The following is a 14,620-nucleotide window of genomic DNA, read 5'->3' on the forward strand; positions in this document are numbered from 1 at the left end:
AATCTCTTTAGTCTGATCCTAAATTGTGCAAGAAGAAGTTCGTGATCTGAACTACAGTCAGCTCCAGGTCTTGTTTTTACCGACTGTATAGATGTCCGCCACCTTTGGCTGCAAAGGATGTGGTCAATCTGGTTTCAGTGTTGTCCATCTGGGGAAGTCCATGTATAAAGCCGTCTCTTAGGTTGTTGGAAGAGAGTGTTTGTTATGCAGAGTGAGTTGTCTTGGCAAAATTCTATCAGCTATCTATATCCTGCTTCGTTTTGTTCTCCCAGGCCATGCTTACCTGTAATTCCAGGTGTCATTTGACTGCCCACCTTAGCATTCCAGTCTCCCGTGATGAAAATAACATCTCTTTTAGGCGTGTTGTCCAGTAGGTGCTGCAGATCCTCATAGAACTGCTCTACTTCAGCTTCTTCAGCATCTGTGGTTGGGGCGTATATTTGGATCACTGTGATGTTAGATGGCTTGCCCTGAATTCGAATTGAGATCATTCTATCGTTTTTTGGATTGTATCCAAGCACTGCTTTAGCCACTTGACTATTAATTATGAAGGCTACTCCATTTCTTCTGTGGTCCTCTTGTCCACAGTAGTAGATCTGGTGGTCATTTGAAATGAAGTGGCCCATTCCAGTCCATTTCAGTTCACTGACGCCCAAAATGTCTATCTTTAACCTTGACATCTCACCAATAACCACATCCAATTTGCCCTGGCTCATAGATCTTACATTCCAGGTTCCAGTGGTGTGTTGATCCTTAGAACATCGGATTCGCCGTTCACCACCAGCACCGTCGGCCGCTAGCCGTCCTTTCGGCTTTGAGCTAGCTGCGTCATCACGTCTGGGGCTAGTTGAACTCATCCTCTGTTCCTCCCCAGTAGCATTTTGACCATCTTCCGACCTGGGGGTCTCATCTTCACCGACGTATCTCTGGTTGTACTGATCCATTTAGTTTTCAGGGCAAGAATGCTGAGGTGGGTTGCCATTACCTTCCCCAGGGATCGCATTTAGTCTGACCTCTCTGACATGACCTTCCCGTCTTGGGTGGCCCTTCACGGTTTAGCTCATGGCATCACTGAGGTGCTCAAGCTCCAGCACCACGACAAGGTAACGATCCTTTGCTGAAGTAAATAATTAATTCGCAATGTATAATAATCAGAAGTGTTTGGCAGAATAACTTTCCTAGACTGTGATAAACATTTAGATTTGGTTAACAGGATTATACGTGCTGCTATCAGACACCCTGCGGCATGAAAACTTCTGAAAAAGTTTGAAGTTTTATATACTAGATTTATATCTGTTATCTGAGGGACTACCTCTCAGTGATTACATCAGCCCATCCCATTAGATCTGGCAGAGGGGGTATGCTATGATCCCTCTGTGAGGGATCTACATTTGATGGGTCCCAGGAGGTGGGCCTTCTCCGCTGTGGTGCCCACCTTATGGAACATTCTTCCCCCTGAAGTTAGGTTGGCTCCTCCCTATTAATGTTCAGGAATGCCCTCAAGACCTGATTATGTCACCAGGCTTGGTGGTCCCAGGGAACCAGTGACATTTTAAGGTGGCTCCCCTATTGTGGGTGATATATGGTTGTTATTCTCTCTGTTTTGTGGTTTGTATATTTTAACTTTTTTAATGTTTTTAAATTTTTTAAATAATGATTGTTTATATTTTTTATGAGTGTTTTATATTATTGTTTTTGTATTGTGATTTTACTTGATAGTTGTACGCCATCCAGAGTCACTTTTGGTAAGATGGGTGGCTATATACGTTTGATTAATAAATAAATAAATATCCAGTCTTTCATATAGGAGCTCAAAGCAGTACATAACACTGTACATAACACTTTTCCCCCCAAACAATAATTCTGTCACATACATTGGGATGAAATAGAATGGTTGGCCCAAAATCACCCAGTAAGCTTCCACAACTGAGGGTGACCTTGAATTTGGATCAGTCCAACACTTTACTATTACAACTAGATATTATATATGAAATACTCTATACTCAGAAAGGTTTATATACATTTTAGGTATGATTATTAAAAGAGGTAAAGCATTTTTAAACAATTGATGCTCTTTTGATTTAGGAAACCAAACTTGTGAATAAGAAATTTTCTTTTTTCTAAGCTGGGTCAATATAAATTACATTGTGGCACTATATTCCGACTATTGCAACACTTCTGGGCTGGGATGTTACACTGGAGTATATAAGAACGGGGCCAGAGGATTGTGTGCAGCCCGTCAGCATCTCTTTGGCAGCACTTAGGGCCTCTTTCATTTTTTTTCAATATTGGGGGCAATTAAGAAGCACGATGTTTGTTTTAACCCTGCAGAGGCTTAACACCCCAACATTGCCCTCCTGCAAAACAGCTCCATCCACTTTTGGAGGGAGCTGCCCTCAATATACTATGCAAAATCTGGTGTAGCCTCAATCTGACAGAGGTCATGCACTCCTGCATTACTCTAATTCCTGTTTTTTTCCTAATGATGAATTGTTCAAAAGTCACATTGACCTAGTAGATACAAAATGCTAAGTTTACATGGTTACAATTTATAGATGTGGGGGTCACACAAACCAAACCCAGCACATTTGGGGGGTTTTCTTTAAAGATGGGTCAAAACATTCAGCAGACAAGGGCAGGGCCGCAACTAGGGTCTGTGTCACCCGGGGCAAACATGGATTCCATGCCCATTTTGGCACTCCCCCCAGCACTCATTTTGGTGCCCCCTCCAGCACTTATTTTGGTGCCCCACTAGCACGGCGCCTGGGGCACATGCCCCGGTTGCGCCCCCCCCCCCAGTTGCGGCCCTGGACAAGGGATAGAGTGACCCACTTACTAAATGAACAGGCATAGAAAAGCCATTTATATCAGTCCCACATATATGCTAGGGATGGTTGTGTCAAAAAGTCAAAATGATACCTTTGATCTTGTAATTATGGCCACCATATTGATCCTGACACGATGTCACTGACTGACAGAATTTCCAGGGCTAATTTTAAATGCCAGTGATTACCTTTGAAAAACCAAAAACTTGGGCTGAGATTATCTGAAGTTCTGCCCTTAAACTAAGCTGTGAGTGAGTTTACTGTCCACTCTTTAGTGGACTTAACAAGAGATAGGGTGCTTGTTTTTGACTGACTGTTGTGGGCCTGAATGTTCCAATATGGTTTCAAGTGAAACATAGTGATCTTAAATAAGATTGTTCAAACTCTTACTGTGATTTTTATTTTTTTATACTGCTATCTTAGTTAACTGCATTATTTGTTGTTTTAACATTTTATCTTGAGATAATATGAATGGAATATTCAAAGCTTGTTTTTTAAAGAGTTATTGAATGGAACCCTTGAAACTAACCTTTAAAGGAGTCACATCTGATAGCTTTTATGCAAAAGATCTATGATAGCTGCACTGGGTACCAGTTTGCTTCCGGGTCCAATTCAAGGTGTTGGTTATCATCTTTAAAGCCCTACATGGCATGGGATCGGGTTACCTGAGGGACCGCTTCTTCCCCATTACATCAACCCGTCCCACCTGATCATGCAGAGAGGGCATGCTACAGACCCCGTCTGTAAAAGAATTTCATCTGGCAGGGTCCAGGAAGCAGGCCTTCTCTGCAGTGGCTCCTGCCCTGTGGAACGTGCTGCCCCTGGAGGTGAGATTGGCCCCATCACTCCTGGCCTTTCTGCGGAGTCTGAAGACCTGGTTCTGCCGCCTCGCTTGGGGTGGAGAGGGGAATAGAGTTACATGGGGATGGTTGTTATAGACCACTCCTCCCACACTTGGACTGTTTTAGATGTTTCATCGCTTGGATTTTTTATTCTTTTATTCTTTATTTCTATTTATAGTATTTTTACTGTATTTTATTTTTTGTATTATTCTGATGTTTTAATCACTTGTTGTAAACCGCCCAGAGGCCTCCGATGGGAGGAGATGGGCGGGGATAAATTAGATAAATAAATAAATAAATAAAATATGGCCTTGGTAAGCACCATATTAGTGGGTTCAGCCATGATGTCTTTATGAGTAAATCCTCACAAAGTTGCAGTCATATGTCATGAAAATCACATAAAAAGCAATGATAATGTAATTCTTATTTACTATTTTGGATATTCTCATTATGCATCATAATTTTATTGCTGGCAAATCTGGTTTTCTTACCTTCAAAGTGTTCTCTATTAGCTAAACACTGAAGACTATACCAGATTTTTGCTCTGTAATAATCATCCTGTGGAAATCAAAATGTGAAATAAATATTTAATAAGTAAATTGGGACATGATGTGTATGGTTAATATACATGACTGGATCCACTAGATCTCAACTTCATTTTCCTTCTGCTACACAATGAAGCTGAGGAAGAGAGAAGTTAGAATTACCAAATGCCAGCAAGGATAGATGAGAACCCAGAATCTCTAGTTCTAGTCCTAGTGACATGGCAATTAACAGCAGTGACCATCACCATAATATTCTTATGGAAGAGTAAGTCCAGGAATTCAAGAATAAAAATGGAATTAACCAGTCATGGTCAATAAAAAGGAGCATGTAGGCCACATTATATAAATACATAATTCACAGGACCTTCTTGATGCAAATCAGATATTTGACTCTTACTAGGGATTAAAAGAAAAATAAAGTTTATTCTTAATAATGGCAGTTGGGAATACTACTTGTACATGTGCCATAAATCACAAGATAAGATAGGGCTATCAGATCCAGGCATTAAAAATCAACCCAACTTTTAGAAATCTCTTTTTGTTCCTGTCCAGTGGTTACCACTATCACCTTGTTTTGTGTCCAACCATGGACAGCTCTGTGGATGGCAGCTTGGCTAAAGCACTTCTTGCTAGCCAACACTAATCCTGTCACCAAATGCCTACAGAGTGCTACCCATACCCCTCCCAATGCTTTTTCTTATCAATCACCCAACCATCATACCTCTCAGTAGAAGAGTAACTATATGAGATACAATGGCAACACAGCAAGGGAGATTGCACTCAGTCTGACAAATCTCAAATGCATTACAAAACACCCCACTGGATGACCCCAGATAGACAGAAAAGAAATCCTTAACTGTCTACTGACACCCTACTGTCCCCTTGTGGCCAGTAGGTTTTGAGATGCTGAGGATGCTGGATTTGGACCCCAGCAATAATATTTACTGCAGTACAACTCAGTAAATATTCCTTAGTAAAGGAAGTAAGCAGGCAAGACTGGAGATACGTCAGGAATAGGGGAGACATTAGCTGGCATCTTAAATTTCCTTAGAACATTGCCTGTCCATTTCTTGTCCCTGTCATTGAGCCCTGGTAGAGTATAAGATTGTGATGAACCCTGTTGTCAGCCCTGGCTCATTCAAGCATTCACACAATGACAGTCAGGAGATCTAGGTCCTTTAACTGTTTTAATGAACCGAAATGATCAGGACAAGAGTAAAACTGTGAATGGAGAATTCCCGCTAAAACATACATTTAAAACTACATTCCCTTAATTGCTTTCTTTTCCTTCTTCCCACGGCAGTATGACACCCCCCTTCTCACCGAGGTGGTGTTGCTGGTGTATCTCTACTGACAGGCCTTGATGTGTACCACCATAAATCTCTAGCCATAATAATGCAATTCACACTCCATCCCAACACCCGCTCCCATCTGGCGACACCGCTTAGGAACAGCACTTCCAGGATTCCTGGTTCTGGTCATTAGGTGAGGACCTCACGCTTCTCCTGCACTGCACGAACTGTCTTTGCTCAATTCCCCCCACCTGCCTATCTCCTCCCCCATCTCTGCTTTTTTGGCTGCACTGCACAGCATGGCCAAGATGAAGAGGCTGCTGTATTCCACTGCTGCCACCACCCCCAGCTCACCTTCGTTGACTTCTTTGCCTCCCCTGTCCTCTGGGGAGCCCGGAGGAGAGGCAGCAAGGTGAAGAAGACAACAAAGGTCAGCTGGGGGCAGCAGCAGGCAGCAGCGGGCTGAGACTGTTGACGTGGGATAGGCCCACCATAAGCCCGGTGGCCAGGGAGGTGGAGGTGAGCTCAGCACTGACAGAACCTGTTTCCAGTGGAGGGGAGAAAAGACAAAGAAGACAATAAAGGTCAGCTGGGGGCAGCAGCAGTGGCACGGGTCAGCAGTGGTGGAATACAGTGGCCTCTTCATCTGGACCATGCTGGGCTGGTGGGGGTGTTCTTCTAGAGGGCAGGCACCGCTTAGGTCCCATCAGATGGCACTGTTTTAAAGTTGGAACCTGGAGCATGCCCATTCTGTCTGCCCTTGCTGGACGGGCAGAAACAATAGAATAGTGCTGTGCTTTGTCTCATTTAGAGTATTTCATGTTTCTTTCAGCTTTGGTGCCAGAAATATACACAGAAGCTTGATTACACTGTGTTGCCTGGCCACTGCATTTGATAATTTAGTTATATATTATAACGTATGATTCTGAAGTCCCTCTCTTCCTTTCTTTTTCTTTCTTTCTTGGATGGACAAAAAAGTTCTCAGAAAAGCTTCTAAGGGTTATGATTATGTTATGAAATAGCTACAGTTATGTCAAATAATTGAATACTATGACTAACAGTGGGACGTGGTGGCGCTGCGGGTTAAACCGCTGAGCTGCCGATCGGAAGGTCGGTGGTTCGAAACCGCGTGGCGGGGTGAGCTCCCGTTGCTAGTCCCAGCTCCTGCTCACCTAGCAGTTCGAAAACATGCAAATGTGAGTAGATCAATAAGTACCGCTTCGGCGGGAAGGTAACGGTGTTCCGTGTCGTCATGCTGGCCACATGACCCGGAAGTGTCTACGGACAACGCCGGCTCTAAGGCTTAGAAACGGAGATGAGCACCGCCCCCTAGGGTCGGACACGACTGGACTTTACGTCGAGGGAAACCTTTACCTTTACCTTATGACTAACAGTAGCAAAAATAATATTAGCAATTTCTCACCATTTCAAAGCCACATAAAGCTGGTTTGTTGAACTGGAAGAAAGTAAAGGTAAAATGAAAAAGCAGAAATGTATGTATAAATTAGAACTTCTAAATCTCACAAAGCAATTTCAGAAATATATTATATATTATTTTATATACTCATCTAATACTTAGGCTAAACCAGCCTTTCTCAATCTTTTGACCCTGGAGGAACTCTTGAAATATTGTTCAGGCCTCGGGGAACCCCCACACATTCAGGCTCAAATATAGGCCAGAAGTTACAAAATTATTATATTCGTTTCATGAATAGGCCTGTATATATGCGTTAACAGTGGTCTTAAACTAAAAATAAAGAATGAAACTTACCTCTTTAATGTGAAGTTGTTTGAATTTGAAATAATTTTTTAAATAAATTGTGATCTCCCAGGGAAGTCCTAGTGACCTCTTGTGGAACCCCAGAATTCCATGCAACCCTGGTTGAGAAACCCTGCTTTAAACCTTGCTATAGTGCTATGTCCTAATATTATACATTTCTCCTGCATTTGTACTAGCTCTTAATCTTCAAGTATTTCAGGCATGGGGACTCAGTTTAGTTAAGGAGTTTGGCTGCTGGAATTGCAAAGCAGGAGCAGCTACATCATTATTCTTAGGTTTCTAATCTCAAATGTTTATACTGAACCTGCTGTTGTGGAGTCTTTGTGGGCTCTTTTCTCACAACACTATCTGCTTGTTCTATCCAATTAACCTTGTCCAAGTTTAATTTTTTGCAAATCTTTCCTACTTGCTTAGAATGAGTGCCACAAATAGCATCCCAACACAGGAATTGTTGGATTCATGAACATTTTTGCTCCATATGACCTCTTCTATATTTCTGCCTTCTCCTCAGCTCCATAGGACAAGCTAGAAATTCTTCCTAGACCACAAAGGCTTCTATTGAAACAGTTCAAGCGGAGGCTGTACTGGAATTATGACATTCTTACCAGAAAAGTTGATATCTAATTCAACTGTTTTTATCAGTTCTTCATTTACACTGGCCTTTAATTCCCTTGAATTCACTGATGGCTTTTTAGAACAGTAACAAGGACACCAAATAATTGGAGAAAGGATTTAACATCATACCCAGTATTATAGCTGCCTTGCCATGAGGACAAATTAATAGTTTTACATCAGATCAGACAATAACTTAGATAGAAATATAGGCTATGTATCTTTAAAATAAATGCATGAAAATAAGGTATTTATTTAGAATCTTGGCTCTATACATCGAGACCAAATCTTGAATTTTAATACTAATTCAGGATGATTAAATGTACAGCCACCATCAGATTTGCTAGCAGTTTTCATTTTTATAGAAGGGGCAGAGACAGTAGCTATGAAACAATTCGTGAACCCATTGCTATAAAAACAAACAATGTATTAATCCTTAATTCCTTCTGTTCCTGATCACACAGAATGTTTTCTAACTTTCTTCCCTGACTCCGGGTTCTGCTTCTTCAGTTCGATCTAGCTTACTTTCAGCCCCTCACTTTCCCTAAATGGATTTCTAAGTGCCTAGAATGTCACTGTCCAGGTTTTCTCTGAACACTTTTTCTGTATGTTCCTTATTAACTTTACTACACCATATCATAGGAGAAGGGTATATTCAAAACATACTTTCAAATTTTGTCCAGAAGGATACCGCAGATCCTCACTGACAAACAGACCCAGTGTAGTAAGCATTATTAAACGAGTATTTATTAGAATGATATCCACAAGTGCAAGACCAGAACAATCTGTGGAAAAGAAAAAGATTCATGGGAGAGGAGTTACTTTTGTGTATACCTTACAACCTTATTTTCTACTGACATGGCAAATAATGTACATTTTTCAAACATCCAGATTTGAGGATTGAGGTAGTAGATAGATAAATAAATATGTATAAGGAAAGCTTGTGATGGTGTTAGAGGTATTTTGGTTGGGGACATGAAGGTATGTATATTCTTGTATGCAGACGTTGTGTTGCTATCTGAGAACTTAAATATTTGCAGTGAATTTTAGATGGATAAAGGAGTATAGACCTTTATGTTAATTATTAAAGACCAAGAAAGTTGGGTCTGACAGATAAAGGGAGTGAACAATAGCAAGTTATACATAAATAACAAAAAAACTAAAGCAAATAGATGTGCATCTTGACAGAATTTTTATTGAAGATGGAAAACTAGATGGAGAAATTTTGAGATGCCCAACTGCTAACAGAAAGTTTGTAGGTTCTTTGTGGTCTGTTGTGAGGAATTAATGTCAAAAAAACCCCAAAATGTTTGTGTATAAGGGCATACTTCTGCCCATTTGTTATATAGAAGTGGGAGCTGGGTATATCATAAAAGGAAGTAGAATGTTTTAAGAATGGGGAACTTAAGATTTACGTATGGTAAAACAAGCTGACATAGGGTGAAGAATGAATGGGTGGACAACTGAATACAAAACTGAATGACCAGTGTGGAAGAAGTACATGTTTTAGTCATATAGAGAAAATGAATGATTGAATTGTTTGTTTGAAAACAAACAAAGGAACTAGATAAACATTTCCTTTTATGTCCTGTTTTTAATTACTTCTGCTTATTAATGTTTATTTTCTGTACTTTACATAATATTGTTTATCCTCTTCATATTTTTAGTTAAAGTTATGTATTAGACTACGCAAATAAGTCACTTTTAACCAAAATACATAATGTTGACATGAGTTTTCTACATTCCCTTGGAGGTTGATTATAATTACTAGGTGCTTTGTTTTAGTACTAGCACTAATTTCATATCCTTTAAATATGTTATGCCTTTAAATGAATATCCTGACTAAATAGTATCTCAGCTTATTGTTTTTTTTCCTTGGCTGTGCAATTTAGACTATTTCAAGACTATTTCAACCAGGATATCATCTTACTTTTATTATTTTATTCAATATATAATACTTTATTTGAAAGCTCAATAATAATATAGCTCCCAATTCAATGTCCACCTCCCAGTTCAATGCATGAATCCAACTTAAAACATTCAATCGCCTGAGCATATCCAATGAAAAAGAATCTTCCAGATCTTTGGGTAATGGGTCCCCTGCTGAACTTCTCTTATTATAAGGAACTTTTCCTAACATTAAATCAGAATCAGTCCTCCTATAATAGAAATCCATTGTTTCTGGAATGATGGTGAACAGGACTTGACCTTCTTCTCTGTTGGTTCCTTTGAGGTATTTGCAGTCTTATCATATTTCCCCTCAGTTTTTATCAGACTGAATACTTCCATCAGTCTCTCTAAATTTTTTCCAGTCTCCAGGATTACTTTATAACCTCTTATAATTTATAAGAGAATTCCATCTGATGGGGTCCAGGAGGCGGGCCGTCTCTGCAGCAGCTCCTGCCCTTTGGAACACCCTTCCCCCAGAAGTGAGGTTAGCCCCCTCTCTGCTGGATTTCAGAAAACAGCTGAAGACCTGGTTTTGTCATCATGCTTGGAGTAGGGAGAGGAGGAACCACTCTTAGGGTTGGTTGGTTCCCTAGGCCTGCTGGGGCTGGTCTCGTCCCCTTTGGGTTGAATTAAATCTGCTGTTACTTGGATTTTATTATATTTTATATCTGGATTTATTATTGATATTATTGATGTTTTTATTGAATTTTAAACATTTCATTGTGAACCGCCCAGGGTCTCCCATGTGGGGGAGATGGGCAGTGATAAAAATATGATAAATAAAATAAATAAAAATAATTTACCCTAATGTTCTCCTGCTGCTTCCACTTCCTTGACTAAGTCTTGCCTATTATGCCAAGGATAGTGATCCCTTTACGCCTTCTTTGATCATTTGAAGGAAATTGTCATCAAGAAAAGTCAGTAATTTCCTAGGAGGACTATGCTTGGCAGAGTTTGTCACTCAAAAGATGCCAGGGTAATTAAAATCTCTCAGCAGAGCTACTGCTATAATAGCTGACTTTTGCATTACAAATCCTGGGAGTTGGATTACATGACCTCCAAGATGCACATTAGCACTAATCTGGCCCTTCAAAGGAGGCGTACCCTGAGTGAGGAAGTGCATTCCATTTTCAAGCTTTTCAAGCTTCCAGTCTGATTGAGTACCAATCTTGAATGTTTGTACCTTGTGTCGGACAATCGGGACAGATATATGTATTTATCTATTTTTAAATTTATCAATTTTATATAGCCACCCATCTCACAAATGTGACTGTGGGTGGTGTACAATAAAGCAAAATAATTAAAACAAGTCTTAAATAACTGTCAGCCTTCCCAGGTAGACCAGTCAGGAAACACGACCAGAAGAACTAATTCTACTTTATTGTAAGGCTACATTAACAGAATCTTGCAAGTCTGAAAGTACAAATCTCCTGCTGTCTCTTTTTACAGCCTGATAAGTTAGGGAGAATCCCATTACAATAACTATTAAAAACAATTAAACAGAAATATAAATTAGACTGTGGGAGAATGTGTCAAAAACTGAAGGTCATTTAATCCATAATATGGATGTAGAGGTTATGTAATTTTGAAGGTTCCCTGTTTCCATGGGTTAGGGAAGCCTGCTGAAAACAACCCCCTCTCACAAGGAGGAATTCACCACCGCTAGAACCCAACCACATATCACCCCCAGGCAGTCTTAGCTAGCCAGGAGGGACATGTATCTAATAAGCATGTGACTGAGCTCACAGTCACAAGGATCTTGTCTACTTCCTCAGGCCCAACAGGTTCAAACTCTTCCCAGAAAACAGGGTAATCCCAGATAACAGGGCATTCTTCTGGTATATTGCCCACCTGCTGCCCATCAGTCTCCCTGCTGGGCTGACAGATGGTCTTGGACCTGGGGTTGAGAATGTCCAGACTGATTGTCTTGGGGGACCTGAATATACAGTACATGTCAAGGATACTTGTTCTTGAGCAGAGCAGGACTCCATAGCTACCATGAAAACCATGGGGCTGTAACAACATGTCATTGGTCCAATGCATATTGCAGATCATACTCTTGAAGTACTTTTCTCAGCTGGTTGGAATAAAGGTGACCTAAATGTGGGAGACCTTATAGAATGCCCTTCCTAGGGTGGCTTGACTGATGCACACATTAGCGTCATTTTGGTACAAGGTGAAGACCTTTTCTTTTTTCCCAAGCTTTTAAATTATACTTAAATTGTATTTAAATCATATTTTAGTTCACATTGTTTTAGATTTTGAAGACTACCTTGCTGCTGCCTAGTTTGTATGATATCCTTATATTTTATGTTATGTTATGTTATGTTATTTTATTGGATATGTTTAACTTGAATTGTATTTTTTCTTTTTTTTCTTTTTTTGGTGTTTTTATTGTAAACTAGAGAGCTTCAGCTATTGGGCAGTTTATTTTTAAAAAATAAATAAATAAAATGAGCAAGGAACCCTATTTCCATTGTTTATGTGTCTAATCTGTTTGTTTTGTCCTAAATTTGTATATTTTTTTAAAGAAATGCACTAGCATTCATAATTAAATGTTACACCAAGACACTGATATTTGTACAGCATTATCCACTCATCACCTGGTTTGCACCTTTGGGAGAAATGCAGAATGTGTTTAGATCCATATTTAATCTGGAAAGTGCAAATTGGGTGCATTCATGTAAAAAGAAGATAAAAAGAAAATAGCATTAATAGGAGGATGGTACAAAGTAGAGGAAAGGCCAGAAAAAAAAGGCAAGGAAGGACATCTCCCCTACCCCTGCATTTGGGTATGTACAGAGTATCAACTCACTCCAGCTTGGCCCTGGCAATTAAATAACCATGGCTGAAACATCAACAGGACAATTCATGGGAGAAACCAGCTGGTTATGAAGCATCAGCTTGAAACCCCTGAACTCCAACTGCTTCTTCGACTTCAGAAAGAAAGGGCACTAGCAATTATCTTTTAGGATGAGAAGGTCAGAGACTCTCCTGGGTCAGTGATTAGGAGGGCTGTAGAGGTGACATGACATCATTCTGATCTTCTCTCCAAAACTGAACATTACCGTACAGGATTCTAACATGCCTTAAAGAATGGAGTGCACAACTTTTTTCAGGCCCTTCCTCCAAAAAGTATCTGACCAGAGCAGGAAAGAAAAACTAAGTTTAATGTAGTTTCATTTTCATTTAGTTACAATTAAATTAGTATAATCACTTTCCAATCATATTATTAAATATTCTCTCCCTTTGGTCATATTAAAAATGATAATTGGTACAAATTGGGGAGGGGGCTCTGAAGACTGCAACCGAAGTTTTCAGGGCTACAGGAGTCTTATGCCTCTGTCATAAAGTTTAGGAGCTATATGGAGAAATCTACGAATTAAAAAAAGACAAATACTCTGACTGAAAAGAAGGAATTACCGTAATCCATGAGAACACAAATGTTATCTGTTATGTTACGCCAAATTGTATCTCGATTCATAAATCCATCTTCAGTGATTCCTATAATTATTCCTATAAATCCCCCAGAAAAAGTACACAGACATGAAAATAGAATCATATATAAATCTGGATATTAATATATATTACAATATTTATTATTATTATTACTCAAATTTAGCCACTGCCCATCTCCCCCAGAAGAGGGATATTATATGCTTCCCATTTCCACAAGTGATCTAGAAATTTCAGAGGTGCAAAACAGATTTGGGTTCCTGGGGATGAAGAGAAATAAGGTATTTCTTTCATATCTGGGTTCACTTATAACCACATAAATGAGGACAGGTGGAGATGTAACACTGCAAAAGGAGCAACATTTATTGCTTCCACAGCCGATCTCTAGAAGGAAGCACTCCTGCATCTTCAGATACTTAGTGGTCATAAAAGCTCAGTTGAATTCTATTCTCTTGTTCTGATTGAAAACTGAACAAAATGTGGTAGATGGAGGTGAGGTCAGAATTCCCACAAGTAGGAAAACAGAGTACTGTGGAGTTTTGTGTGCGCGTGTGATTTTGAATTCATTTCAGGTGAGAAATAGATCAACTCAGAGACCATGTGGAAGTGCCTTCAGGCAAGTTTCCCTAACAGAAGAAAGTTATAGAAATTGATTTAGAACTAGTCACAAGATTCACCACTTTTTAGCATTCCTTGAAATGACTATTATTACCTATCATCTTTTGGAGATCATACCTAACTAGAAAGGTAGGAAGGCAAGCGACAATCAACTCAGAAGCCTGCTGAGCTGGGCTCTTCTTTACTTTCCCTGGCTGTCACTTTTGGAGAAAGGATGTCCTCATAGAAAAGAAAGAACGCATGCAACTACCTCCACAGAATCCTGCCCAGCAGGACTCTTTTCTTACCCAGTTTGGGTTAGAAACATGAAAACATGGCAATGAAGTAGCAATAAGGAGGAAACTCTGGAAGCTGCCAATTTTCTTATACTTTTGTTTGTCTTTGGGTATGTGTGTACTTGAAATAAATCTGCTTAATTCTTGTGTTTATAGATCCTCAATAAAATGGTTAAAAGCAGCGTAGTGGTTAAAGTATTGGATAAAGCCTGGGGTGGTTCATGTTGAAGTTCATGCTCAGACACTGAAGCTCCTTCGGTAGCTTTCAGCTGATCACTCTTACTCAGCCCAACCTCTCCAACAGGGTTGTCTGGGGATAAAATTGGAGGCAGAATGAATGCTATGTTTACTATCCTGAGCTTCTGGAGGAAAGGTAAGATCTATCCTGGCTTAGCATTATGGACACATTAGACCACATCCTGGCT

At 39.9% G+C, this 14,620-nt stretch overlaps 1 protein-coding gene across 1 annotated transcript in view; it reads right to left on the bottom strand.

Annotated features, from left to right (window-relative positions):
• CATSPERB (cation channel sperm associated auxiliary subunit beta) overlaps positions 1–14,620 on the bottom strand; it is a 98,445-nt gene that overhangs the window by 73,855 nt on the left and 9,970 nt on the right. The window contains exons 7-10 of the mRNA XM_063293702.1: positions 13,270–13,362; positions 8,563–8,681; positions 6,928–6,960; positions 4,159–4,225 (exon numbers count right to left, since the gene is read on the bottom strand). Coding sequence (XP_063149772.1) covers positions 4,159–4,225; positions 6,928–6,960; positions 8,563–8,681; positions 13,270–13,362 — 312 coding nt within the window. The remainder of the gene's footprint in view (positions 1–4,158; positions 4,226–6,927; positions 6,961–8,562; positions 8,682–13,269; positions 13,363–14,620) is intronic.

Source organism: Candoia aspera, chromosome 1 (assembly GCF_035149785.1).
Source record: "Candoia aspera isolate rCanAsp1 chromosome 1, rCanAsp1.hap2, whole genome shotgun sequence".
NCBI classification, from domain to species: domain Eukaryota; kingdom Metazoa; phylum Chordata; class Lepidosauria; order Squamata; family Boidae; genus Candoia; species Candoia aspera.